Source organism: Oxyura jamaicensis, chromosome 1 (assembly GCF_011077185.1).
Source record: "Oxyura jamaicensis isolate SHBP4307 breed ruddy duck chromosome 1, BPBGC_Ojam_1.0, whole genome shotgun sequence".
NCBI lineage: Eukaryota > Metazoa > Chordata > Aves > Anseriformes > Anatidae > Oxyura > Oxyura jamaicensis.
In genome coordinates, this window is record NC_048893.1 from 81,197,419 (window position 1) to 81,224,532 (window position 27,114).

The following is a 27,114-nucleotide window of genomic DNA, read 5'->3' on the forward strand; positions in this document are numbered from 1 at the left end:
GGGCGGGGCGCCGCCATCTTCTGTGCCGCCGCCCCTGGGCGGGAAGGGGGAGGCGGCGGCGGCGGCGCGCGTGCGCGTGCCCGTTCTTGGCGGAGGCCTCCACGTGTGGCGGCGGCGCCATGGGGCGGAAGCTGGACCCGCTGAGGGAGAAGCGCGGCCCCGGGCGCAAGGCCCGCAAGCAGCGGGGGGCTGAGGTGGAGCTGGCCCGCTTCTTGCCCCCGGGTAAGTACGGCGCGGCTCGGCCTGGCCCGGTGCCGCCGCCGCGGGCCGCCTGACCGCCGGTTGTCTTCCCGCAGAGGAGGAGAGCGGCAGGAGGAAGCTGTCCAGCCACGCGCGGAGGAGGTGAGGGGTGCCCCGGGGGCGGTGCCGGTCCCCGTCTCGGTGCCGGTCCCCGTGGGCCTCACGTCCCGTTCCCCTCCGCTGCAGGGCCGCCAAGAGGCGACTGGGAGCGGCGAGCGGCCCGGCGGGGAGGAAGGCGCCGGGAGGAGGGCGGCAGGCGGCAGGTGAGCGCTGGGCTGGTGTGGGCGTCCCTCAGGGCCTCGCTCTGCGGGACGCCTTCGGGCTCGCTTCTGGGACCTGCTGGGCCAGGTAGGAGCACGCTCACTGAGGGGTGAAACGGCGGAGAGCCTCTTTTCTACGCTGTCAAGCCACTTCTGAACTCTGCATAAATACCATAAGAATTTTACAACTGTGCTTTAACGTGGTAGTCGAATTAAGCCTTTTTAAAGCTGCTCTGGGGAGAGTTAAGAACGTATCTTTTGTTTTTTGGACTGTCAGAACTGATGTGGAGAACAAGCAGACCTCTCTCACTGACAGGCAGCTTAGGACTAGGTTAAAGATCTGTTTTGCACACCAAGTCAAAAAAACAGGGCGGTTGATTTTTGAGAACAACACCTAGCTTCTAACTGTCTGTTCTGCCTGTAGCTAAAGAGCAGGTATCCCCTCAGAAGGAGACGCATCCCAAAAGGGCAGCAGGACAAGCCCCTCAGCGCAAATCTGGCTTCAGTGACGGCAATGCGAAATGGCTGACTCCAGCCAAAGCCAAAAAGAACTCGTCTAAAGGAAACAATGTGGAGTTATCCAGCGATGGTGAGGTGGAAGAGGGCTGCTGGGAGATGGAGGAGGACGAGGATGAGAGCGGTGAGGAGATGGTGGATGATTATGGCGCCTCATCATCTGGAGAGGAGGAAGAGGTAAGAAATTTTTGCCTTTAATTTTGCAAGAAATACTTGATTTTGTGGCTGTGAGGACCTAGCAGGCTTAGGGGAAAAGGCTGACCTTACTGGGAGGGGTGGACGATGACGTGGTCCTTCTTCACCCCACAAGAGCAATTTCAAGTTTAGCGGCTGGTACCAGCACAACATTCGATGTCTTTTTTCATTGTCCATTTTAAGCACAGCAGATAAACTTCATGGATGGCAAGGAGTTAAGGGGGTATTCATCAATACTGTTTCATTAACCTCTTGTCTTTCTATTTAGTTGCTGCCTATTGAAAAAGCTGCCCTGAAGCAGAAGTCTGACAGGTAAGGATTCAAGAACATTGTAAGACAGCGGAATCTTTTGTGGTTGGATGAGGAGCCTGAGTTGTTCATTCTTTTCTATCCTCTCTGATATCCAAGAGGTGATGATTGTGAAGAGCCTGTGCAACAAATTGTTTTGTATAAAACGTCCATTCTTTTTTTATACCTAGGGGAGGCCTCAGTGAAGATGACAGTGAAGAGGAGGAGGAAGAAGAGGAGGAGGCTGAGGAGACAAGCAGGAAGAAGACAGGACAGAAGGAAGAAGAGAACACAGATCTGCAGCTCAACCTGGATATAGATGAACAGTTTAAATTGCCAACTAATGAGCAGATTGAGAAAGAGAATATCCTTTATATCTGTGATATCTATAAGCCACATGCACACAGCAGTATGAAGCCTGGGCACAGCTGAAGAGCTTTCAGCTTTATCATGTGTATTGTTTAGCAAGATGCTTGATGAGGCATTTTTAGATTAGCCGCCTTTAGCAGTTACCATGTAGTGCTACGCTACAGCATAGCTAGGAAATATATTATGCCCTGTAAAGGGCTGAGAGTCTGCCCTAATCTTCCTTCTTTTTAGTCCTAAATGCATATGAATCTGTCACATGGTGTCATTCCCCTCTACCCTGATTTCCTGGCAGGTGTTTCTCTAACCCATTCATAGAGCTGCTGGCAGTGGCGATTCCAGCATACAAAGTGCTCGCTCTAGGGCTTTGGTGATTTTCATTTCCTGCCTCTCCCTGTGCAATTTAATCTTGCCGCTTCTCTTTCTCTTTTGTTCCCCATAGTTGTCTTTGGGGAACATCTGGTCTCCCTTCTGATGCAGATAAAGTTTTCAGCATTGGAAAACCTTTTTCACTGTTGTCTTTTTCCCATTTTTTTCCTGTTTACTTAAAGTAACTAAACCATGTTCTTTCAAGTGTCTCACAATTTCTGACCGGTGAACTTTCCTGTCCAGTTCTGTTCTTTGAATCCCCCTTCTGGTGAGCTCTGCTGGAAGCTTAAACGCTAAGTTAGTAGATATGTGTGCTCCAACAAGGCCTTTTCGTGCTGGTGATGTGACAATCAGGACTCCCGCGTGAGTGATTGTGCCTGTGCAGAACTTCACGTGCAAGTTTATTGGCTGTTTGTGATCCCTTAATGGTCTTTCTACCCAATGAGCCACTCGACCTGCACATCATTCACCAGCGCATCAAGGGCAACATGGAGGTGCTGCAGGACTTCAGGGTGAAGCGGGAGGAAGGACGCACGCGACAGGAGTACCTCGCGTTACTGAGCCGGGACATGGCTGCCTACTACTCCTACAGTGACTTCTTGCTCAAGACGTTCATGGATATCTTTCCACTCCCTGAGGTAGAACCCTCCCTAGGCTGTATCTTGGCTGACTGATGAGGATGTGGCAGCCTGCCTAGATCTTCATTCTTACCTCCTTTCTTTTGCTTTCTTCCATCCAGCTGATAAACTTTCTGGAAGCCAACGAGGTTCCCCGTCCTGTGACCATTCGTACCAACACACTCAAGACGCGGCGACGGGACCTGGCACAGGTGAGCAGAAACCAGTGGCTGTTTCCTGCGCTGCGTTTCACACAGGGTTGTGCCTCAGCCCCGTCTCGTTGTCTTGCAGGCTCTCATCAACCGTGGCGTGAATCTTGACCCCTTGGGAAAGTGGTCAAAAACTGGACTTGTTATTTATGACTCTTCCGTGCCCATTGGTGAGATCACCCTTCCTGTCTCACGGCTGAGCTGACCCACTCTTGGCTTTCTTTGTTTCACAAGTCGTCTTCTGTTCTGCCTTCCCTGCCCAGGTGCCACCCCTGAGTATCTGGCTGGGCACTACATGCTGCAGGGAGCTTCCAGTCTTCTCCCCGTTATGGCTCTGGCTCCGCAGGAGAATGAACGCATCCTGGATATGTGCTGTGCCCCGGGGGGCAAGACCAGCTACATAGGTACCACCCTAGAGCCTTTCTGGGCAGTCCTGAGAGGGATGCTCTGCAAAGTGATGCATTTCCACTGGTCTGTGCAGAAAGGGCAAACAGAATGGGACCAAATTCAGGGAAAGAAAGGGGGTGGCTGTACCTATGGGCAAAAGTGCAGGAGATTTTCAGCCCTTTGCTGATGTGTTTTGCCCTCCGACAGCTCAGCTCATGAAGAACACAGGTATGATCTTGGCCAATGACAGCAATGCTGAGCGGCTGCGTAGTGTGGTGGGGAACTTGCATCGTCTGGGAGTCACCAATGCTGTCGTGAGTAACTGCGATGGACGCCAGTTCCCCAAGGTATGATCCTGCTTGCTCTGGGGTGTTCTTGTGCTTACCTCTGTGTGGATTTGTGCTGTCCCTTTAGCAAAGCTTTGTTCTGTGAAGTCATTTCTCACAGAAGAATGAGCAGAGCTGCAGGGGACTGTGCTTGTTATTTCATGTGGAAACATGAAGGTAGACAGGAAGGATCGAGAGATCTTTCCTGCTTTCCCAGTCATCTGGCTCCATTTCTAGTCTCAATCTTGTTCTCAGTCCCTACCAATGAGCATAACTCTAAATGCACGTCTGCCTGTAGGTACTTGGAGGGTTTGACCGTGTCTTGCTTGATGCTCCTTGTAGCGGAACAGGCGTCATTTCCAAGGATCCTGCTATCAAAACCAATAAGGTGCGTGGCCAGTGGGGATGCTAGATGAAAGATCGGGTATGCATCATGAGAGAAAGGACTTTAGGGCAGCTGCATTCTTGGGAGATCTCTGCAGTAGGGAAAGTGATTTTTTTCCTGCTCTTTTCTATTTTGCCTGTTGCATTGGAGCTAGTTTTTTTTGTTTGTTTTTAAATTAGTTCTGCAGAAGACTCCAGAATCTCTTATATCTTGAGACTTGCTCTCCTGTCGCCCCTCCATCCACAATACTTTCAGAAGCTGGGGGTGCTTCCCTGTTCCTCTGGCATCCTAACCTGTCTTTCTCTTTCAGGACGAGAAAGACATCCTGCGCTGCGCTCACCTGCAGAAGGAGCTGCTTCTCAGCGCTATAGATTCAGTCAGTGCTGCCTCAGAGACAGGGGGCTACATTGTGTACTGCACCTGCTCCATCACAGTAAGTCCACACTGTGCCATGGTGATCTCCTCAGGGGGCTGGCGAGCCTCGGGTCCTAATGTTTAATCTCTGGCAGGTGGAGGAAAACGAGTGGGTGGTGGATTATGCCCTGAAGAAACGCAATGTTCGTTTGGTGGCCACAGGACTGGACTTTGGCAAGGAAGGTTTCACCAGGTGCGTGCCAGATCACAAGCTGCACAGGTGACTCTTCCTTGCTGACCAGGGTTCATCAGGGGCATTCTATCATTTCTCATCCCTTTTCCTCCTCCAGGTTCAAGGGCCGTCGTTTCCACCCCTCCCTCAAGTCTACACGGCGTTTCTATCCCCACACACACAATATGGATGGGTTCTTCATTGCCAAATTCAAGAAATTCTCTAATGCCATTCCCAAGGCACAGAAAGGTAACCTAGTACTGGAGCTCTACTGAGCTGCCTTGGCCTGCTCTCACAGGCTGCTTACCGCACAGAAACCACATGGGTTCTTCCTACAGCACTTTTCTCTCTTGTTTCAGATGAAGAACCCGCTGTGGAAGCAGCAAGTCCGTCCGCTGGCCCTGAGACTGTCGTGGAGCCTCAGCCAAAAAAGAAGAAACTTGAGGAATCAAAAATTGCCCAGGAGCAGAAAAAAAAACAGCCTGCTTTGAAGAAGAGACATTCTTTGCAGGGTCAGAGGAGACCCTTGAAGGCTGTCCAGCATTCATCCCAGAAGTCACATGCCCAAGTCCCTGCAAGGAAGAAGCATAAGGTGAAACTGAATGGACAGTGAGAGGAACTGCTCTTCCAGGTGTTGTATCCCTCCTTAGGGAGCAAAGGTTGGGGGGCTGTCCTGGCTGCGTGTGTACCATGTTGCTTTTCCTGCTCTGTGCAGATAATCACTGCAGTACTGAGTGCCCAGGACAGCCACAACAACCCCCTTTACTCCTTTCTCTCCTCTGCATCAAGGACTGACACACTGACCCATTAAAAGTTTTATACTCTTGTTCAAATCTTGTCCTTTTCCCTCGAGCATTGCATAGAGAACTCTGTCATGTCCCCTTTCTCCTTTGCAGCAGAAGCCCCTCCCGCCTCTATCTGATGCCCTGGTATTTTTGGCGTCTGTTCTTACTGCTGTTGTCCCTCTGCAACATGGATGTTTGTGAGCAGCAGTGAAATCGTAGCTGCCTGAACGAGGTTTATGTTGAATAGTGCCTGTCAGCGGAGTGCTTAGGGCAGGACCGGAGCTCCTAGGTCGGTGCTCCTTTGATGGTCCCCAGCTCCATATCTTTACTGTCTGGTCGTCCACTTCGCTCTTGTGACTGTCCCCAGTTCTTCCTTGTGCTCGTCACAGAATGGCTAGGGTTGGAAGGGACCTCCAAAGGCCATCTGCTCCAACCTGCTGCTCACGTAGGGCCACCTAGAGCCCAGGACCTTGTCCAGGAGGCTTTTGGAGATCCCCAAGGAGTTGGATTCCACAGTCTCTCTGGGCAATTCCACAACTCTGTCAGCCTGTCTCCAGCCATCTTCTGGTTGGCCTCCCAGACTGCAAAAGGGATAGCTGCTGGTCCTGGTGCTGTGCAGTCATGTTCTTTTTGCTCACCCAGATGTGGTTGGTTTTCCTCAAGATATAACAACAAGCAATGGTCTGGGCTATTCCTTTTTTCTAGGTTCCTTGGTGTGAGTTGGTATTCTCTTTGGTTCTGCTTTCCAGATAATAAATCTTTTTTTCTAGAGACAATCTGTAAGCAAGCTTTCTGCCAAGAGTGCTCTCCAGCGTCCGCTCCACCATTGTTTTAGAGCTGGGTTGTCTACCCAGCTCACTCCACGTGGGGCTTTGCCTTGGTTTTCTTCCCCACGCTTTGGGTATGCAGGGGAACTTGATGTGCTATCAGGGTATTTTGTGTCCGGTTTTAAGGACAGCTGAATGCAGTGGGGTAGAGGATCTGGGGAATTACTTGCTCCCAGTCTTTTCCAGGTTCAGCAAGTAGTGAGAGTGAGCACGAACTCCAGAAGTACGTGTGCACACAAACGATAGATACAACCAACCGCTGACAGGTTAGCAGAAGCAGGAGAAATGGGCTATGATGGGTGCTGGGAGAAACCCAAACAGCACTCAAAAGTGGAAAAATGGCCCAATCCTGTTCTTAACTGCAGGCCTATCGAACTTTGAGTGTGGTAGTGGACCTTGTGAATGCACGCTTCGTGGATCTCTGGTTGCTGGTCTGCAGACTTGTGGTCTGTCCAGTATCTGGCTCTCAGATCTCCTATTGTTCGGTTAGTCCAGCTTGGAGTTTGCTAGCATTTTCCAAACATGCATGTTTGCAGAGGAAATTGATATAATAGATTAGTATGAAGATAGCACAGCTGGACAAACTCACTAACCAGCCAGTTTCCAGGTGACTGGCCCCTTGTTATATATTCCTCCTCCCTATTTCCCCGTGCTTATTTCCCCAGCATCTAGCTTGATGCCTCCCTTTCCCCGCCTTTGATCCTTCCCATGCACATCCCATAGTAAATTTTGCTCCCATAATGGTCTGTAGCACTGCATAAAATTTACAAAGTTCCCCTCAAAGGTCCTGTAACAATTTTTTATTTTTCCTCTAAAACCTCCCTCATGCTAATCTTGTTTTCTCTGAGTTACAAGGTTTCTGGCTGAACCTTCAAGGATACACTTGAATGGTTGCTGCACTCATTCAGTCTGTCAGTCTTAGGAGTCCTGGTGTTTGTTACAGCCCTTGTTATCTTCTGAGGGCTTATGTATCCGTGTCTTTAATTTATTACAACTCTGTTTTCTTTTTTTTTTTTTAGTGTTGACTAGCCATTAAACATATCCTTACAGCTTTAAATTACTTTTCCCCCCTGCTTCACTGAAAATTAGGGCAGGGAGGAGCCTCTGAATGCATCTGTCTCTGTTCAAGCTCGTGTGGTGAAGTCTCTGGACTGCCTGATATATGCCCTAGGGTTTTCCAGGGTCTTTCAGAAAAACTAAGTCAATGCTAGACACCGATATGAAAAGAATAATTAGCAAAACAGAGAAGGTTACTTCCCTGTCTAAAATAACAGTGCATGTGCGATTTCTTCCGTCTGCATTTCAAGTGTCCTCTGGATGGAAAATGTTCAGAGGACAAGTCCATCTACAAGAGGAGCACCAAGAGTATAGGCCTCCCTAGCCTGGGGAAGAGTCACGGGGAAAGAAGTGATACAACGGTGTGTAAAAGTGGGAGTAACACTGAGAAGAAAAACAGTGAACAAATGCTTGCTGTTTTCCAATAAGAACAACAGATCCTAGGACCCATCAACTTCACCATAAGCTTCTAGCATCCACAGGATGTTCCGCGGTTGGTGTAGATGGCTGTAGAACATCCTGTGCTTGCTAGAAACTTGCACGGGTTAAAAAACTAGCTGTATGCACAAGTGAAAAATGTTTCCTTTAAGAGCTAGTAAACACAGGTGGCTCATAAAATCCATAAACCATGCATGGCTAAAGCTAGAAGGGTGTTATGAGGAGGTGTCACTGCTTGCTTTGCCCTGTTCACCCTCTGTAGTCACCCTCTGCTGGAAGCTGCAGCTTAGGTGGACCTTTGGTCCAGCTCAGGTGTCCCTGGGAGATGGTCCTACTGCTGTGCCTGCCCCCTTTGTGTTCCCAGGGTGATCCTGAGCTCTAACCTGCACCTCCTGTCCCTCAGCTAGGTCCTGTACAAGGCTGCACGTGTGGCTGCAACAGCTTCCCAGTAGGCTAAGCCCTGCCTCTGCTCCTCAAGCCTTATTTCTTTTCTGGTGGCCCGGGTATCCACGCTGGGACCCCCAAATCAGCGAGTGTTTATGCACTGATCAGCTTGCTCAGTGCCCTCCCCCTGGCTAACGGGGTTAAGGGCATCCAAGCGTTTTGGGCAGCACTGATGTGGGGATGGGGAGAGAGGCCGTAGAAGAGGGCCTAGGAAAGGCTCAAGGGGTGGGCAGGTGGGCCAGATCTTTTTATCTGAGGCCGCTTGGTGAACAATGAGGAGAAAGCCAGTCATGAGAGGAGGCTGGCTGCCTCCTCACGGCCTCCTGTCCGCTCGGGCTGGCAGCTTGCTGTGGGTGAGCCAGTGATGGAGCAGCAGCAGGGCTGCCACCGAGCAAGGATAACGGGGCTTCGGAGAGGGAATCACGCCGTTTTACGGGGGGCAGCGCTGGGGAAAGCACGAAAGGGTCCTGCAAAAACAAAACGCGGTGCAAAACACCGGGAAATGAGCGCTGGGGGGGGGGGGGTGAGGCGACGGCAATGGGAGCCCGGCGGGACCTCAGCTGGGGATGCCGCGGGGATGCTGCCGGGGCGGAGCGGGGCGGAGCGGGGCGCTGCTTCCCCCGGCAGCCCCGGGACCGCCCGCTCCGCTCGGGGCCGGCCCCGGTGCCGCCGCCGCCGCATCCCATCCGCAGCGGAAGCCGCGCCCCCGCCACCGGGGCCGGCCCCCGCTCCCCCCGCTCCCCCCGGCCCCGTGCCCGGCCCCGTCCCGCCGCAGCCATGAACCCGCTGTTCGGCCCCAACCTCTTCCTGCTGCCGCAGGAGCAGCAGGGGCTGCCGGGCCCCGAGCCGCCGCCGCTGCCCTCCCCGCGCCCCGCCGAGCCCTTCGCGGCGGATCGGGGCCCCCCGCCGCCGCCCTCCGCCGCCGCCGCCGCCCCGTTCCCCCCGCCGCCCGCCGCCATGGCCCTCCGCAACGACCTGGGCTCCAACATCAGCGTGCTGAAGACGCTGAACCTGCGGTTCCGCTGCTTCCTCGCCAAGGTCCACGAGCTGGAGCGGCGCAACCGGCAGCTGGAGAAGCAGCTGCAGCAGGCGCTGGACGAGGGCGGACGGGCCCGCGGCCCCCCTCGCCGCGACCAGGCGGTGCAGACCGGCCTGGTGGGCCCCATCCGGCCGCTGGGGCTGGGGCTGGGGCTGGGGGGCACCCGGCCCGCCGCCCTCTGCGGCCCCGCACGGCCGCTGGGCTCCCCCGGCTGCCACCCCGGAGCCCCCGCCCAGGCGCCGCCGCCCTTGTCGGCCGCCTCCTCCCGCTTCATGCCCGGCACCATCTGGTCCTTCTCGCAGGCCCGGAGGCTGGGCCCGGGACCGGAGACCACCCTGGTGCAGGGCCCGGGGGTCTCCTGGATCCACCCGGACGGGGTGGGCGTGCAGATCGACACCATCACGCCGGAGATCCGGGCCCTCTACAACGTGCTGGCCAAGGTGAAGAGGGAGCGCGACGAGTACAAGCGCAGGTGAGGAGGGGGCGGACGGGGGGCCGCAGGGCTTCGCCCAGCCGGGGCGGTGGGGGAGAGGCTGGCAGCGGGACGTCGGCCCTCGCCTGGCTTCTCTGGAGCCTGGGCTCTGGGAAACATGAGCATGGTAAGGCAAAAGGGGTGGCGGACCCCAAAAAGCAGCGCTCGACGTTCAGATCTCCTCGCTCGCCTCCCAGTTTTTGAACTCCCTCGGGATGCATTTTCTGGCTTTTCAGCCCAGCGCCCAGAGGAGAAACGCTTGTCCAAGCAGGGACTTGGGTGGTGAAGGAATAGCGGGACGCCGGGAGCTGGGGCTTGAAAGGGGAGGGGATCTGGAGACACTTAGGAAGGAGGAGTGGCTGGAAAGTAGGTGAGGAAGGTGAAGGTGCAGCAGGGAAGGAGCAGAGCAGGTTTGGGTGGGAAGAGACTGTGAGGAGGAGGAGGAGGAGGAGAAGGAGGGCTCTGGATACGTGGGAATGTGCTGAGAAGCCCTTGGGCAGGCTGGGTGGCTGGTCCCCCAGGCCTTTTCTTTCTTCCCTCGCTCTTGCAGCCGGGGTATCGGCTGGCTAGGGCTTTCCCCAGCAGTCTCCCACCAGACGTTTTCAGGGCAGTTTGTGAGGCTGCTCCAGGACCTGCACGCAGGATGAGATCAGGCAGCGAGCTGGCGTTGCTGGGTCAGGGCCTGGGGGAGAGCACGGGGCAGGGCGATATGGTTACTGGCTGCTTGCTGCCCCAGTGTCTGACTTTTGAAGAGGATAAATCGCTTTATGATGCTGTAGAAGCACTTAGTGCTTAAGTACGCACCCAAAGGAGCAAAACACAGCACGTTAGCCAAGCGAACCATACTGCCGGCCAGTGCCTTGGAGCTGTGGGGTCTGGTGCCAAAATCAGGGCTCGGGATCTGAGATGACACCTTACATTTCTGGCTTTATAAGGCTTCGGCTGAGCAGCCGTGCCTGTTGCATGGCTGGTGCTCCAACAGCACCAAGAGAGGATTGCAGGAAGAAAGGTGGCGCCCCATCTTTCCTACCGATCGCCTCTGCTTCCCTGTGCACCTGAGGCCTTTTTATTAAGCACGGGTCAGGTTCCTTCCCCGGGGGTGAGCTGCTCTCCTGGCCTTGCGTTTTTAGATCAGATAGCCTGGAGCTAGTGCTGCATCAGGGCAACCTGAGCTGGGAGCAGAGCCACCTTTTTGGAAAGGGAAAGCGGAGAGAGCGCCGAAGGAGGATGGGAGACGGTGTTTAGATACAGCTGGCATGCCAAAGCTCCGTCTGGGCTTGCGAGCGTGTAAGCTGCTGGGTTTGCGAGCGCCTGACTCTGTTTTGTTGGTGCTGATGAAACCTGGGAAGAAAGGAGAGCTGCTGGTGGTTGTCCCGCCTGGGGAAGCAGGTTTTGGTAAAGCCTGCTGGGGCAGTGACTGAGGCAGCAGGGACGAGCTGCCGTGGGCCAATGTTGGTGGTGGGGTCTATTTTTGGACGGTGTTACCAGGAGCTGGGAGGAAGCAGACCCCACCCCCAGACCCTTTCCTATACTGGGTCCCAAACAGGGGACGGGAGAGGAGGATCCCATTTCCATGCCCTTGCCTGTGCTGAGGGTCAGCCCCAACGCCCCCCTTGCCTGTGCAGGAGCAGGCTGCCGTGGGGATGGTGTGGACGGTGTTGTCCCCAGGCAGCCCTTTGCATTTTGCAAGGGGTTGTGTCAGTGCAGGGTGTGCTGGTGGTTCTCGTGCCTTCTGGAGGAGCCGGTGGGTTATGGGGCAGCACTGCCTCCATGCAGTGCAGCAGGAGGAGCTTCTCTTTGGATATGCAGGGCCTTAAATTAAAGCCTGGGATCTAGGAGGGGGCGTAGGGTAAACAGGGAGGGAGAAGAGCTGCAGGAACCACGCCTGGGAGGGCATCAGAGGCTAGGTGGTCTGGAGGGGGGCGAAGGATGCTTGTGAGTACCATACAGACCTGCCAAGCACTTGGGGGTCTGAGAACCTCATCGGGTCTGTTCTGCCCACTGCAACTCTATCCCCAGATAGTTGTCGTCTTTGGATGCTGCAAGCACCCACGGGAAGTGTGCTGTGAGGAATGCCACAGTACGGCATGCTGCGATTGCCCTCCGACAAGGCGTGCCAGGCTGCAGGGAGGTCACCGTTAGCGTTAAGCTCAAATGTAGCTCAAAAATAGCAGGAGAGGAACGTGCAGCTTCCAGCACCCAGCAGTCTGAGGGGCATCCTGCAGCACCAGCCTGCCATAAAATTTGGCAGCCGGGAGGAAGGCACCTAGCACCTGCAATAAACACAATTCTTAAAGGTTCGGGGGGTTGCTTATTTTTCCACGTGAAATTTTGAGGGCGCACAGCTGAGGGAGTGGGATATGTGGGCTGTAGGGACAGCATCTTGTCCTGTCCCCAGCTTTGGGAGAGGTGGCCCGAGCTCAGCAAGGAGGTGGCTGGCTCTGCCTGCTGCCGGGACCTCGCCTTCCCTTCAGGCAGGTCGCTGTGCCGTGGTGGCACGGGAAGGACGCGTGTTCCCCCGGCATGCCCTGGTGATGGTGGAGCGAGGAGGCTGCGAGCCGGGGCTGTATGGCAAAGCCTTGGTCCTACCAGCAGCAACCCGGCAGAGGCTCCTGGCTGCTCCGGGCTGCGGGTGCAGTGATGCAGTCGGGTTATTATTAGGAGTGGTGCATTGCAGAACAGAAGAGGGAAACGGAGCCAGGCAGGAGACAAGCGCGAGAGAGAGGGGTTCGTAAAAGGATGGGCATGCAGATCCGTCGCTTACGGGGCGAACCGTTCTTGCTTTCTGCCATTAGATCAGCAGTTATCTGATCTGTACTCATCTTCCATGGCATCCATGTGAAACGAATTCTTCCAAGGTTTTGGAAGTCCGGGCTGTACAGAGACCCAGAGGGAGGTGGAGACCAAAACAGCGAGTGAGCTCCGTGCGGAGGAAGACGCTGACAATTTTTTTTTAAATGGTGGAATGCGTTTTCTCCCCTGGGACAGAGGCCTTGTTTGAGCAGTTCCCATATAAGGAAAATTATACCTTTTGACTTTCTCTTTCCCTCCCTCTTTGTCTTCTTCTTCCCACATAGGGATGCAAAACCCCTTTGACTCCCCTCCTGGAGCTGTGGGATAAAACCAGCGCTAGGAGTGCACACTTTGTCCTTGTTTGAGTAAGGAGAAGCACTGCGAGCTTTAAGAGCTTGGGAATTCATAACTCGGGACACTTGCAAATCATCAGATTGGCTTCTTACCCTTAGATAACAGGAGTGAGGACTTTTCTTGAGCTCTCTGGTTTCCTGGTCTTCAGGATTTGTTTTCCATGCTTGGTACATGTAAGCAGGAGAAGAGGTTTTTCGTGTCCTCATGCCATTTAAAAGCTGGGGTCATCAGTGCTTGCAGGCATTAAACAGAAACCAGAGCTCCCAGCACCAGGCAGGGCCCAGCTCTGGTTGCTTTCCCAGAGAAGTCCTGCTGTCCCAGGAGAACCAGGGGTAGGACTTGGAGCAGCCTTGCAGCACGCTGCATCGCGCGGGGCAGCAGTGGGCACGGGGCGCGTGCCAACCCGTCTGCTCTCTGTGATTGCCATTTAGCGAACAGTAGTGCAGCCTGGGGGCCTCCCAGCTAAACGCGGACCGGGCCAACGCCGCAGCACGGCCCAAGACGATGATCTCATGGCTGCGAAGCACGGTGGAGTCCGCTGCTGGGTGACGTGTGTCTGGGCAGGAAGGCTGGGCACCTTGCAGCTCAGCCCCGTGCGCTCTTGTGCAAAGCTTTGTGCAAAGCCTGATGCAGTACCCACCATCCAACCCAAACAATCCGTGGGCTAATGTGGTGCAACCTGGCACAAAACGGGCCGATCCGTCACTCTTCCTTGCAGGACAAAATATTTTTTATTCTAACCTTCACATCGAAGCACAGAACAGCCTTCCAATGTCCGATATTAGATCGAGTTTTGTGCTTCCGAAGGGCAGCCACACAAATGCAGCCACAAATATGGTGCAGGTGGGTGCAGCTCTGCTGTACCCGGAGAAGCTCAAAGCCCATTCCCACGTGTTGCAGCTGCTCTGCAGAGCCTGCGGTTGGTGTCCCCAGCTCCCCCCACCACGGGAGCTGCTGGCCAGCCCGGAGTGAGGTCAGCAAAGACCGTTGTGGAGCTGGGTTTGTGGCCAGGAGGGCTGACGGGCGTTTGGCAGCTGTGGCTGCCTGGAAACAAACGGCAATGCATTCCTGGGCACGTTCTCCCTCCCACCCTGCTGCCACCCTCACCCCCTCCGGGATAGCTTTGGGGTGAGCAGCTGCCACTCCGTTCTCTCCAGCAGCCTGCGATGCGAGGCAGGTGGGATCTGACCGGCACGTTTCTCTCCCTAGATGGGAAGAGGAGTACACAGTGCGTGTCCAGCTTCAGGACCGAGTCACTGAGCTGCAGGAGGTGAGCATCGCCGACCCTTTCCCCTGCTCCCCAGCTGCCCCTTGCTGATGTGCACGTCTCCTTCTGCCTTGGGTGCAGGAAGCCCAAGAGGCTGAAGCATGCCAAGAAGAACTGGCCATGAAGGTGGAGCAGCTCAAGGCAGAGCTTGTTGTCTTCAAGGGACTGATGAGCAATGTGAGTCCGTACCCGTCTCTGAGGGGGCAGCGGGAGTCCTGCTTGAGTGGTGGGGTCCGGGCTGTGGTGTGCTTCCTCAGAACAGCAGGCCTGCGTGGAAAGGCATCTGTGCTAGCTCAGAGCCCCGTGGTGGGGCACATCACTGCACAGAGGTGGTCCTGGGTGCACTGAGCACAGTGGGAATGCAGGTACCATCCTGCAGCACGGGAATTATCTTGCTAAGGGAACGTGGGGGCTCTGGCTGCTGTTGGCCTCACCTAACCCTCCTCCTCCTCCGTCCCTCACTTGTGGTGCTGTGACCATCACTGCGGGTTCAGAACATCACGGAGCTGGACACGAAGATCCAGGAGAAGGCCATGAAGGTGGACATGGACATCTGCCGGCGCATCGACATCACTGCCAAGCTGTGCGACGTGGCGCAGCAGCGGAACTGCGAGGACATGATCAAGATGTTTCAGGTGAGATGCTCCTGTCCCAGGCTCAGCAGCCAGCTCTGGGGAGCAGAGTTCCCAAAGGAGGTAGAAGAGACAGCAACACAACCCCACTAGGGGAGACACTTGGTCACCCTGCCCCTTTCTCCTCGTGGTCCCTTGCTCTCTGTCTCTCTTGGATGCTGTGCTTTGGGAGCATCAGACAAAAGTGCACAGAGAGGAGTCGGAGAGCTCCAAACATTGCTTCAAGTGTCAAGAGTCCCCTCAACCTCTTGCCAATCTGTTGTGTTGGGCCCTGAGACACCACAGCGATAGGGGAGCAGCTGCAGGAGGGAGACAAATTTCTTGAGTGTCTGTCTCTAACTCCATCTCTCTCCTTCCCCTTCCCCTCTCCGTCATCTTCTCTGTCACTCTTCTCTGTCTCTGTCTCTTTTCTCTTTCTGGATGTTGCTGCATTTCTGTCTCTCTCTATTTTTTTCCTACAGAAGCAACTGGTTAGTTTCATTCAGTTGAGAAATTGTACAAATTATAAGCTTTCTATAAGGTTGGACTGTAAATATGGACATATTTCACTTTTTTTAGACTGTCTCTTTTTTCCCGTTTCTGTCGCTGTGTTTCTCTCTGTTTCTGGTCTGGGGTGGTGGGTGTTTTGAGTTTTTCTGCAATAAAACCTCATTGTTTGTCTCATCAAATTCATAGAATTCATCTTTGGTTGCTTAGTTTTAATTTTCAAAAATGCTAAAACCATATTTTATTCATTGCACCATCTTCAACCTGATCATAATAAGCCCGTCTCTCTCTCTCTCCTTCTTTCCTTTCTTCCTTTCTTTCTCTCTCTCATTCCCTGTCTTTCTGTCCCTCCGCCATTCCTTCTCCCTCCATCTCCTCTCAACTACCTACTCCCGACCTCGGACCCGGCCTCGTTTCTGTAGTCTCTGCACTTGTCTCCCGTTAAGGTCCCAGCCTCGGTGGGGCGGAAGCGGGAGCGGAAGCAGGTCAGCGATGAAGATACGTCGCTGTCAGAGAGCGATGCCTCCAGGAAACCTGAAGAGGAAGAGGAGGATGAGACCACAGCCATGAGTATCAATGAGGAAATGCAGAGGATGCTGAACCAGCTGTGAGTGCGGCCCGGCCTCACTCTTGCAGAGAGCCTTACCTCTGCTGTCCCACCTCCAGCAAGGTGCTTGGGCAAGCTGCCCCGCTCCTGGCGTGGTGCTGAGCCCCTGCTCTGCCACCCGAGGGGTGCGTGGCCAACCTGGCTGCGGGCTGTGGCTTCGGGCTGCTGCTGGGGCCACGCTCCTAAGGGGAGGCTCTGTGGTGGCACGTGTCCTCTTGGCTCTTCTCCACCCCGCTGGGCACCAGGTTCCTCTGTGGGCACCGTGGCTGTGCAGGCAGGTGGCTGGGGAGGTAAGGGATGGGAGCAGTCTGCAGCTCCCGTTCCTGGGTGAGGATGAGGTGGGAGCTCCATCAGGGCTGGTGTTTGTGCCCCGTGCCCTGTGGCTGCACCAAGGTGGGACTGACCAGTGCCTGAGCCCTCCTTGGCTGTGGGGAGGATGCTGCTCCCAGTGCTTGCTGCTCCCATCCCCACAGCCTCCTGAGGATGATGAGGATGTTTAATTTTCCCGTTAGGGCTTGCTTCAGTTCCCCTGTGCCTTCGCCTCCATGGCAATGCCCTCCTGGGTGGCACGTGCCTGCTGAGCAGCAGTGCTGAGCCATCCTCCCTCTGTCCGTGCCCCTCCTCTCACCACAGCTCCTGGATTTTGTGAGTCACTGCCTCGGTTTGGGGCTCCTGACCACAAAGCTGGCTCTTTCCCTGTCAGCTGTTGGTTTTGGGCATGCCTGAGCTCACCCACACGCAGACATCCAAGAGCTGCAGCCCTGCCCACGAGCGGGGCAAGGGTTTCAGCGCTGGAACAACCCCCTGCTCTGCCCATCCTCCCCACAAGGGTTTTTCTGCTTGGTGCTGACATGCCGTCCCCTCACCCCCAGGAGGGAATACGACTTTGAAGATGACTGTGACAGCCTCACGTGGGAGGAGACAGAAGAGACGCTGCTCCTCTGGGAGGACTTCTCCGGATACGCCATTGCTGCTGCAGAGGTGCAGGGGGAGGTAACGGTGGTGCCAGCCTCCCTCTTGGGTTTAGTCCTGGGCTCGTGCTTGCTCTCTGGGGTGCTCAGTCCTGCTGGAGCCTGGGGAAGTGCTCGTTCCGTGACCAGGCTTCGCAGCCCTTTTGTCCCTCAGAGGCCCATGCAGATGCTTTCTCCAGACCCAGCTGGATCTTCAAGCTGTGCTGAGCTCTTGTGGCCCTCTCTCTGGTCTCTCTCTCTCTGCCCACATCACATGTAGGGCAGCAACTCTGCTCAAACTGAGGCCCCAAAGTCTGGCCAAAGCCCCTGCTGTCCTGTACCTTTGAACCTCAGTGGTCCACTGGGGACATGTAGTGCTTGAACACTCTGTGTGCAGGGCATCAAGGCATCGTCTGCGTTCTCCAAAGTTTCTGGGCTTTGCTGGGCTTTTTCTAGGCTGATGTGTTTGCTGTCCAGTGTGGCATATCTCAGGTCTCTCTGCCACGTGTTGACAAGACTGACTCATGCCCTGTCTGTCACCCTGGCTATATTGCTCATAAATTTTCTTTTATCCACTGCTGCCAGTTCTCTTTCTGATTTCTCTCTCTTTTCCCTGGTTCATCACACTGGACATTTGCCTGCCTCTAAGCATGCTTTCTGCTCTCCCCAGCAACAGGATGACAGCCTGGAGAAGGTGATCAAGGACACAGAGTCGTTGTTCAAGAGCCGCGAGAAGGAATACCAAGAAACCATCGACCAAATAGAGGTGTGAGGAGGAGGGAGTGACAGAAGGGTGGGAAATGGGGGAGTGGGTTTCTCCCTGGAGGATCCATCCATGCCCCCAGCTCTGCAGCACGGTGTGCCCTGGGCTTATCTCTGCACGGTCTCCCTTTGGCAGCTGGAGCTGGCCACGGCCAAGAACGACATGAACCGGCACCTGCACGAATACATGGAGATGTGCAGCATGAAGCGAGGACTGGACGTGCAGATGGAGACTTGCCGGCGGCTCATCACCCAGTCTGGGGACAGGTAAGCGGGAGGGCCGAGATACCTGTAGTAGTAGTCAGTAGTGCCAGTCCTGACGTGGTGTGGGGAGAGGGCAGGTCCCAGAGCTGGGGCTGTTGGATGCCCAGTGAGCAGCCTCCACGCAGGCCATGGTGCCGTGTCTGCAGAGGGTGAATTGCACACTGGAGTCAGTTCTGACAGGCGAGGCCACTCTTTAAAGAGGCCCATTGTGCAGGGATGCGGGGCATTTGGAGCCGGGCTGGACACCCTGCCAGCACCCAAGGGTTCCCCCTGACATCGCCGTGCCCTTTATCCTTCTCCACAGAAAGTCTCCTGCCTTCACCCCAGCCTCCACCAGCGAGTCGGCACCCAACGAGGAGGGCGAGGAGTCCGACCGGGATCCCCCCAGCGACGCTTCCATCAGATAATGAGGGGAGGCCACGCTCCCTTGGCCCTCCGCTCCTGGCAAAGGGGTGTCTGAGCCACGCCTGGGAGAGACTGTCAGGGACACGGAGCTGCTGGTAAACGCCTGCCACCCAGGCCCACCCCCACCTTGGGGCAGATCCACCTGCCGCCAGGTGTCTTGCGAATGGCAATAGCTAGGTAGACCCTGTCTGGGCCGCTCGCCCTCCAGCCCTTTGTTCCTTCTCCCTGCTTGGGTATACCTGTGGTTCGGGCAGGGTGGCCCCAAACTTGCCACAGCAGCGCTCTCCGGGACCTGTCCCCAGGCCCTCCAAACCCACCTTCTCCAGGCTCTGTCCTGGTGCACCTGGCCTGCCCCCTGCCCTCCTCGTGCCGCACAGGAGCCGAACCTGAGCTGTAGCTCCCTGCAAACTGGACCTGACACTGGTGCCAACTGGACCGAGCGCTGGGCTGTCCCCATCCTTGCTGCTCCCTGGGCACTGGGGTAGGCCTGGCGCTGTGCCGGGCACCGCCGCTGTCCCCTCCCGTGGGGCAGGGACACCGAGTCCCGCTCACCGTGCACTTTGCTTTGCTGCGCGTCGGCGGCGCGTTTGTTACAGAGACGAGGGATCATTAAACGGGACGGTTGCCTTTTCTACAGCTTCTCCGGGTGTGGGCTCTCACTGGGCTGCAGCAGGCACAGGACTGCATTGCTCGAAGCGGGGCCTCCTCTGCCCGGTCCCCCTCCCTGGGATGCTCCCATCCCTCGGGCAGGAAGGTGCTGGCGGTGAGATCCCTCTTTGGGCAGCTACAGGTCCTCAAAGGGCCACATATAACGCTGGTACTGCGTGGGCCAGGCTCCAGGCTTAAAATAAAACCAAACTGAGTTGTTTTATCTGCACTGATGCCGATGGCACCTTCCTCTGATGTGTCTGCACCCCTTCACCACAGGCCAGCATCCTCACTCCAGCTTTCTCCCAATTCCCATTTAAAAACCAACCAACCAAAAAAAAAACAACACACAAAGCTGACAGCAGGCTGAGGTTAGTTGCTGAGGGGAATGACTGAGCAGTACTGAGGGACAGGAGAGGTTTCTGTTCCTGTGGAGGAAACAAAGCTGAACATGGCTTGTGCCTTGCAGACCTCCCTGCCTAAGAGCTTGGTCATCTCTGCTGCAACAGCTTTTTACCAGGGTGTCCCAGAGCATCTCCTTACCTGTCCTCAGTTCTGCATCCAACCTAGGGTGCCCCTGTCTCACCATCTCCTGTAGCATTTTCCCGTGTGGACCTTACACTTCCTCCTCCAGTGACGGGATGTTTTGGGGTGGAAAGTATCCTGCTGAGAGGCAGTGTTTTGCAGGGTCGTCTGCAGATCAGTGGACCCAGGCTGCACAGCAAAAGCAGGTGAAGCTCCAGAGAAAAACACCTCTTGCAAAAGGTCCCGAAGGGAAGATAAAGTAGATCACAGTAGAGTTTTTTTGGATCACCCGTAAGATTAGGTAAGGTAGATAAAGTACGGGTTGGGGGAATGCAATAATTTACCTTCCCAGGTTTGGCTTGCGTAACTAACGCTGTCGTGCACATGAGCACTGAGCATTTGCACGTCACGATGCAGAGGGTCGGTGTTTAAGCAGGGTGAGGTCCACGCGTGACTGCGAGACGTGTTACAGCACGTGTTGGGGTTTTGGTGTACGTGAAGCTGTCTGGTTAGGTCTGGTTCCTGGGGGTGGGAGGGTGAGGCTGTGCTAGCTGCAAGGAAACCTCTGGGCCAGGGCACTGCTGCTGGCATGGGGACTCTGCGGTTCGTTAGCTGATGGTCTGCTGCTGCTGCTGGGATCAGTGCCACGCTCGCCTCTCACCGAGAAGATGGGAGAATGTTTGATGCATGCAGCAGTGTGCTTAATACCAGCACAGGGGTGCTCTCCTCCTGCCCTTGCAATATGCAGTTGCACAGACAGGAGGTCTCAGGAGAGACTGGGCATTCACCCTCGTGGCCTTACCTCCACACCACCTTCCCTGGTTGTTTCCATTTCTTTCCCTCTTCCCTTATATTTTTTCTTCCTAAAAGAACTGAAAACAGACCAGATACTTTAATCCATGGTTTTTCTTTTGATGCCTCACATGGTCAAAGATTGCTTTCTATCCTGCCTGAAGGCTCTTGTGGTTCACGCAAATTCCCTTTCCCATATATTTCCTTGCAGCATTTTCTGCCCTTTCTCTGATGCGGAGATCTCTATGACTAGCTGGCAAAGTCTGTCTCTCCCCGTGTGTAATCCATGGCATGCATATCTTGGCCTCTGATCTGTCTGTGCTGCTTAAGAAATCCACGACTGTAAAGTATGTGTGCTGAGAGACTTCAGACATGAAGAGTAGAAGGACCAACATCTCTGCCTCTAGAAGTCATTGCCCAGATGAGCACCTGGTGCTGTCAGACACCCGTGCACCAGGACGCATGGGCATCCCCGTCCCATGCTACTTGTCAGAATCTCATTTGCAGTGAAACTGAGATGTCTCTATCACGTTTCTGCAAGATGATGTCCTTCGGTGAATTGCATTGCCGGTCACGGGTTCTGATCCCCACCAGTATGAAAGCTCATGAGATCTCACTGGCAGGACATGCAATGCTGATCGTTTCCCTCTGTGACTTCTCAGCAGGGGAAGAACAGCCCAAAGCCTCCAGTGGTGGCTCGACAATCTCCCCTGCATCTGCCTATCCTTCAGTAGTGACTCCACATCTTTGATGCTGGAGATGTGGATCTTCCATTTATATAACTCTACTCTGTAGACTCCTCTGTTCTTTTGGGGAGTATCTAGCATGCTTTCTCTGTAACTGTGGTATCTAGGAACTGTTCAGCACTGTGTTGCTTCTTGATGCCCCAACCTCACCCCTCTTCCAGGACACCTCACTGCAGCGCTGGCTCTTGAAGCAGTATCAGAAGAAATTGTCTAGGGGAGACCCAGGTCTTGGCTGCTTAGTCTTTGTGGACACCTGTAGTCATCTCATAGGGAATAATCATGAGTCTCATTTATCCTCAGACCACAACCCATTCAAAATCTTTGCTTGGCCTAAGCTTTCTCAAAATCTTGGTTGCAGGGGCATCTTGTCGGTGGATGGAGGGGGCCTTTTCCTATCCTGGACCCAGCAGATGAGTTGATGAAATGAATGTTGGAGGCAGCAGGTCAGTTACACTCTCCAGCTGACCCAGCTCACCTGTGAACATGTTGCAGCTGAGCCTAATGCATCAGAGTGGACCTTGGCATGCAGAGGACAAAGTCCTATCTCAGCATCCACTTATTAACGTGAATGTTTATCGCCCAAGTACAGTCCAAGCATGGATGTGTCTTGCGGAATGGGGTCCCATGGAAGGATGCATCTGGGCCAGTCCTTCTGACAGCATCCGCCTCAGGACCCTTCAGATGTGACTGCTGTCTGGTCATCTACATGACCATCTGTCAAAGACCATGGTTTTATGATCATGTCTCTGGATTGGTGTTGAAGACCTCACACTGAGTATTGAGGCAGGCTGGTTCAGCTTCCCTACACTGTGTTGGTGCAGACTCACTGTGGCAGCCTGGGAACGTGCTAGTGTTTGCTATGGCTTCTCCCTCTCCAACATTTGGACTATTGTGTACTGGTGAGGACAGGTGCAAGTGTTTAACAGCAGTGGGAGTGGCATGAAAACCATCCCCCAATGCAAGAGCTGGGACATATCCACTTGCCAGCATCCTGCCTCCATAAGGCACCAGGGGAGACTGCCAGCCTTTGAGCTGGAGGGAGGGAAGCAGTTCTCTACCTTGGCTGCTGTCCTCCGTGCTTGCTGTGCTGAGATCAGCCTCTTGGCAAGGTGCTTCAACAGACAATGCCAGGCATTTTGCTGTAACATAGGACTAAGCCCTGTCTCCCTGCTGAATGTGTTTATGATCCAGTGGCAGGCAGAATGGCCTCTCCTTCCTCTTCCTTCTTTCACATGAAAGGAGAATTTTAATACCAAAGACACTGTCTGCCAAGATAGGCTGACTGAGTTTCTTCATGAAGCCTTCCATATTTTCCCACATCACCCTACTTGCACCTCATCACGGGGATGTGGGATGTTCTTACAGGCTCTAGGAAGGGTTCCGTCACCCAACCACTACACAGCCCAGGTAATTTTTCCTTTTCTTAAGCAAGTCTGAGCCCTCTCCCTCCCTTTGCTCATTCCTGGGTCCCATCTATTTTAGATCATACCTCAGAACTGAAAAAGCCTCTTGTCTGTCTGTTCAGCTGTCTGGTGGTGCTTTCCACCCAGCAGCCTTCTGCTGGAGGCTCTGTCCCTGCCCCACGAGTCAGCTTTGTGTGAGTTAGCTTTTCCCTGTTTTAGGATCCCTTCAATGGACCTAAATGTGGTGCTGACAGCCTTCACAGGAGCACCTTTTGATTCCCTGATAACCTGTTTAGTATTTATCTTGTTCTTGTGCTAAGCTAGGAGGGCAGGAGTGATCAAAGCTGCATAAAAACTTGCTCTTGCTTCTATATTCAAGCTAGGAGATTGGCTTTCCTGAGCCTCATACCTCTGCTGCAAAACTCTTTCTATGTTTAGATGGCGGTGGTGATCTTCTAAGGAGAGATCTGCCTGCCAGCTCTGCAGAAGAGCTGAGAATAGATGGCAGGCCTTGTCTGAAGTCCTGCTGTGCGTCAGCCAAGGTGGAGCTAGGCCAGATGATAAGCCCCCACCAGGGCTTTGGCTGTGTCAGCAGCTCTGTCGATTCCAAGCTGCAGTCGAGTGATCCTCAGAGCATCCAAGGGTGGTGCAGACTCGTGCTGAGGCTTTCTACACGAAGAACTCCACTTCTACATGAAGAGAGGTCAGAATTAACTCAGAACATAGTGGAGTGCTCTCTCCTTGGAGATGCATCTCATGATGCATGGGCAGGCTCATGAAATCATCTGACAAGCCCCTACTGGTGGTGATTATTGTTGGGAAGAATTGGTAAGGTAGCAAGGAGGACTGGATAGGCTACAGGCAGCTTAAGGGAAGTTGAAAATCTTGAAAAAGAAGTATGAGACTATGAGAACTGTTTCAGATGTGAAGTTGTCAAATGATTAGGTCATTTTTGCTTGGGACGTGAGCAAGGAGATGATGCTATAGGCCCCCTGACAGAAGGGGTGTAGATTTTTCAGTTTGGAAAGCAGCTACAATAGCCAGGAAGATACTGAGGTGATGCTATGGAAAAGGGGTTCAAGCAGCCACTAGAAGATGTCACGATCAAGTTGAATCAATATTACAACACATGGGAAGAGGCAACAAGTTAAGCTTCCGCAGAAGCCTGTGCAAGAGGAACTAAAAGTTCTCAGGACAGGAAGAAATGTGATTAACTGACATTTTTGAAGTTCAACATCATATCATAGAACTCCCAGCTCACCAGGAAGACCCACTGGTAAAGGTGGAATAGGGAGGGGCAATCATGAATTGCAGTTGCAAGCTGTGCTAAAAACCACATTCCCTCTAGAGCCAACAGCAAAACAGTATGATCTGACACACACGTTCATTAAGGCATTGGAAGGTCTTTTGTGTAATCCTCAGTCACCAAGCAAAACACAGCGATTTATTTCCTAAGTACCTCTCTGCTTCATGTGAAAAGGAAAATGATGTTGTCATGGGAGACTTTGGATGGGAATACTAACTATGCTATGCCACAGGGAGCTTCTCAGCAAGTTACAAATAATGGCATGCCCAAGTAAGGCGATGATTTTACATGTCCTTATGACAGATGAAGATTGAGTTAGAATTGGTGGTTGCCTAAAGACAAGGAATTGACTGAGAAACAAATAAAGATATCACCCAGGACAAAAATATCATAACAGAGAAGTGTACGGTATTACATAGCCTTTTCTTATAGCGGAATTATTTAGGAGAAGTATCAGGAAAGTGTGATTTAAGTGGAAGATCCTTGGAAAGATGAGAGGTGGTTTTTTTTTTTTTCAGTTATCCAAATAGCTGTGATTTAGTATGCATGAGAAGATAGCTTTCAGTAAAACAATTCCATGAGTAAGTGGCCATGTGACAGTAGTACTTGAAAATAATGAATAAAAGTAATTAAAAAAAACTGACCTCAATTAATAAAAATAAAGTAAACATTGTAACAACTGCAGTGACTGTGTGTGGAGGAAGACGAATACAGGGATGACAAAATAATTGAGATGTATAAAAAAAGTTATATGAGTGGCTGATGACCTCAAGAATAAATACTTATAGGTGGATATATAAGGATTCTCATATGTTGTTCTAGTTATTTTTAAAGGAAAATCAGTCCTTGCAGTAATGTAAGCCTTTTTCTTGACTGGGATTTAAAAAAAAAAGTCCTAAACGATTGGGAAAAAAAAAAAAAAAAAGTACTCATCAGATATGTCTGTTCCATACTTGTGAAAAGCAGAATGTGGTCACAGGGGAATGAAGCACTTCCCAAGCCATTAGTAATAATTCTTGACAGGAACACTTTCACTTTTCCAGGTACAGGTGACCAAGAGAGCTCCGATGCGGAGAGATGCATGGGGTGCTGTGGTGTGCACAAACCACTACACAATGCCTGAGGCTGCTTGAGAGAGATGGAGTGAGGGACCCTGGAAAAAAAGCATAATGTTGCAGCTGCTTTTCTGCACACATCATTTTAGAGAGCTCTCTAATCTCGTTGGTGATGAAAAAGTGCTGGCTGCTGAAATTCATGGTTTGTTGATGTCAATTCTTAAATGAACCGGGGAGGACCCATTTAAAAATGACTGGGCAGATGGGTGAACAAATTACCTAAGTGATGAGCCTGACAGCCTATGTACGGAAACCAATGAGAAACCAGTGGGGAGGAAGGCAAAAATCAGGAAGCAATGGAAGAAGTCTGCACAGACATGGAGGAAGAAGTGGATAGACAAATCTGCTACCATTTTAGTCTCAAAAGGGGTTAAATGCCTCAAACAAAACGCTGAGAGGCACTGAAATATAATTTCATAATTTAAGTTTTTAAACAGGGCTAAAAACAGGCTCTGTTACCATACATATATAGCCAATAAGCTACGCATGGATAAATCCAAGAGCAAGGAATAATAGTGTTTGACTATATCTGGAACAACACGAGCTCTGGAAAGACTGAGGAAGGAGCAGCCTCATGTGAGTTCTCAGCCAGTTGTCTTGAAACATCTCTTATTCCTGTTTGGCATTGCTGTGTTTTGTCCTGGTTTCCAACACATTTTGTAGTAGTTAGATCAAAGAGTCCCAACTGATTCCAGGCTGGAGAAAAATGCTTTGACAGTGAAAGGTTTAGTCTCTTTAGCTCTTCAAAAAAAGGTGAATGAGAGTTTTTGCCCATGAGGATGCTCTAAGGATGATGCTGTTTAACCAGGCTGAGAAAGGCATACAAGGACTAAGGAGATGGGGAGACTGGAGACATTATGCATTCAGTGAAACCTGAGTGTGCCTTTAGGGTAACCAAAAAACTGGAGATTACAAACTACCTTTAAAAGGCTTGGCCACTCTTGTCTTGTCTTAATTCACTTGCTCTTCAACACGAGTTGCTCTTAGTAGCAATCACAGTGACAAATGCATCCAAGGGTGCAAACAGACCTCAGAGGCATAATTTATTGCAATGAAAGCCACACGGAGCCTAACCCACTGCTTCACTGTCAACCAGGTGCTGACTAACTCCTTTCTTCATGCTGGGCTTCAGCTGAATTGTCTTATACAGAGGTAAAACTGGTATTTCTCTCTACTTTCTGGACTCTGGTGAGCCTTTCTAAAAATCTGCCATAACATCTGTAAATTTCTAATCCTCTGGTGTTGGGTCTGATGTGCATAATGAATTGCAGCTTAGTTAACTGTTCAGCTGTTTCATGCCCCAAACCATCTGAGATTTGCACTTGCTACTGACAGGTTGCTGCTCTGCATCGTGGAGATATACTCTGAAGTCCTGACACTTCAGCTGGCAATGGTGTCTTTGTCTCACCTCTGCTGAGGGAAAAATCTGTTACCTGGGAATACCCCTACTGACAGCAACAACATCGCTTTTATTTTTCTGCCGTGGCCTTCCCTAAATGCTCCCGTTCCATCTTTTTGCTCTTTGGCAGCTTTCCTGTGTCTGAGATGCATTTGAAAAAGATTTTAATACTACCTTTTTTATTTGTCACAAATTTTCCTTAGAACCTGCCTTTTTTAGGCTCTTTTAAATTTAATTTGCTATTATTTATGGGCTTTTCTTCTATTTTCATTTGACTACAGCTACTGCTCTTTGAAGGCTGTCTCTTTGAATCTTATGCAGTAAAGTATAACACATTACTATTGTTTCTTCTAGGCGATGTACATTTAATTGAAAATAATTCCCTCGAGAAGATAAGATGCCACTGCTATAGTAAGATAATACATGGAGGTAAGTTAGCTGTGCCGTAGTAAGATATTATATTCAGCTCACAAGAGTAAGCAACAAATTATTTGGTTTCGCAGTGTATATAAATAAGATTGCCAAAATGTAGGCAGCTTGTTTTTGGTGAAACGCCTGCTTTTTGTGAGTGACTGTGCACACAGCACTGTTTGCGTACCACGACTAAGCTGTGAACCTGTGTTTTGTGAATGGCATCTGTTACAAAGAAGAGTTTGGAACGTTGTCATTTAAGACGTTTGTCTCGTACTAATGTCCTATACGTGCGTTGCCTCATGGTCTTTTCTATCCGAGCCCTGTATCTTCCTTGCACAGATCTTTTTTATTGATTTGATCAGCCACTAGTTTACTTGAGAAGTGGACAAAGTTTGAGTGGCCAAAGCCTTTCTTTTTACTGTGCTTAATGCAGTTGCCATT

The 27,114-nt window shown here is 52.5% G+C and overlaps 2 protein-coding genes across 7 annotated transcripts; both read left to right on the forward strand.

Annotated features, from left to right (window-relative positions):
* The first annotated feature begins 53 nt into the window (after nucleotides 1–53).
* Nucleotides 54–5,577, forward strand: NOP2 (NOP2 nucleolar protein). Its single transcript, XM_035314145.1, has 16 exons — nucleotides 54–222; nucleotides 297–342; nucleotides 427–503; nucleotides 925–1,193; nucleotides 1,480–1,523; nucleotides 1,691–1,863; nucleotides 2,673–2,872; nucleotides 2,974–3,063; nucleotides 3,143–3,230; nucleotides 3,324–3,464; nucleotides 3,655–3,794; nucleotides 4,072–4,161; nucleotides 4,469–4,591; nucleotides 4,668–4,765; nucleotides 4,863–4,993; nucleotides 5,104–5,577. Exons 1-16 carry the CDS (start codon nucleotides 120–122, stop codon nucleotides 5,355–5,357), a joined length of 2,067 nt encoding a protein of 688 aa, XP_035170036.1. The 5' UTR covers nucleotides 54–119; the 3' UTR covers nucleotides 5,358–5,577.
* A 3,446-nt stretch (nucleotides 5,578–9,023) lies between these two features.
* Nucleotides 9,024–26,959, forward strand: IFFO1 (intermediate filament family orphan 1). 6 transcript variants are annotated; one of them, XR_004747169.1, is made up of 11 exons: nucleotides 9,026–9,805; nucleotides 14,162–14,222; nucleotides 14,301–14,396; nucleotides 14,714–14,854; nucleotides 15,313–15,321; nucleotides 15,760–15,944; nucleotides 16,817–16,937; nucleotides 17,565–17,660; nucleotides 17,793–17,923; nucleotides 18,225–19,799; nucleotides 21,395–26,959. XR_004747169.1 is itself a non-coding variant. In XM_035314165.1 (10 exons), the coding sequence occupies exons 1-10, from the start codon at nucleotides 9,072–9,074 to the stop codon at nucleotides 18,325–18,327; spliced, it is 1,677 nt and encodes a 558-aa protein (XP_035170056.1). In that variant the 5' UTR covers nucleotides 9,026–9,071; the 3' UTR covers nucleotides 18,328–26,959. The 6 variants fall into 6 exon arrangements, 5 of the variants coding, with proteins under 5 accessions (XP_035170081.1, XP_035170056.1, XP_035170069.1 ...); XM_035314165.1 differs by having other exon boundaries at nucleotides 18,225–26,959; XM_035314178.1 differs by having other exon boundaries at nucleotides 16,817–16,925; nucleotides 18,225–26,959.
* Nucleotides 26,960–27,114: the final 155 nt, after the last annotated feature.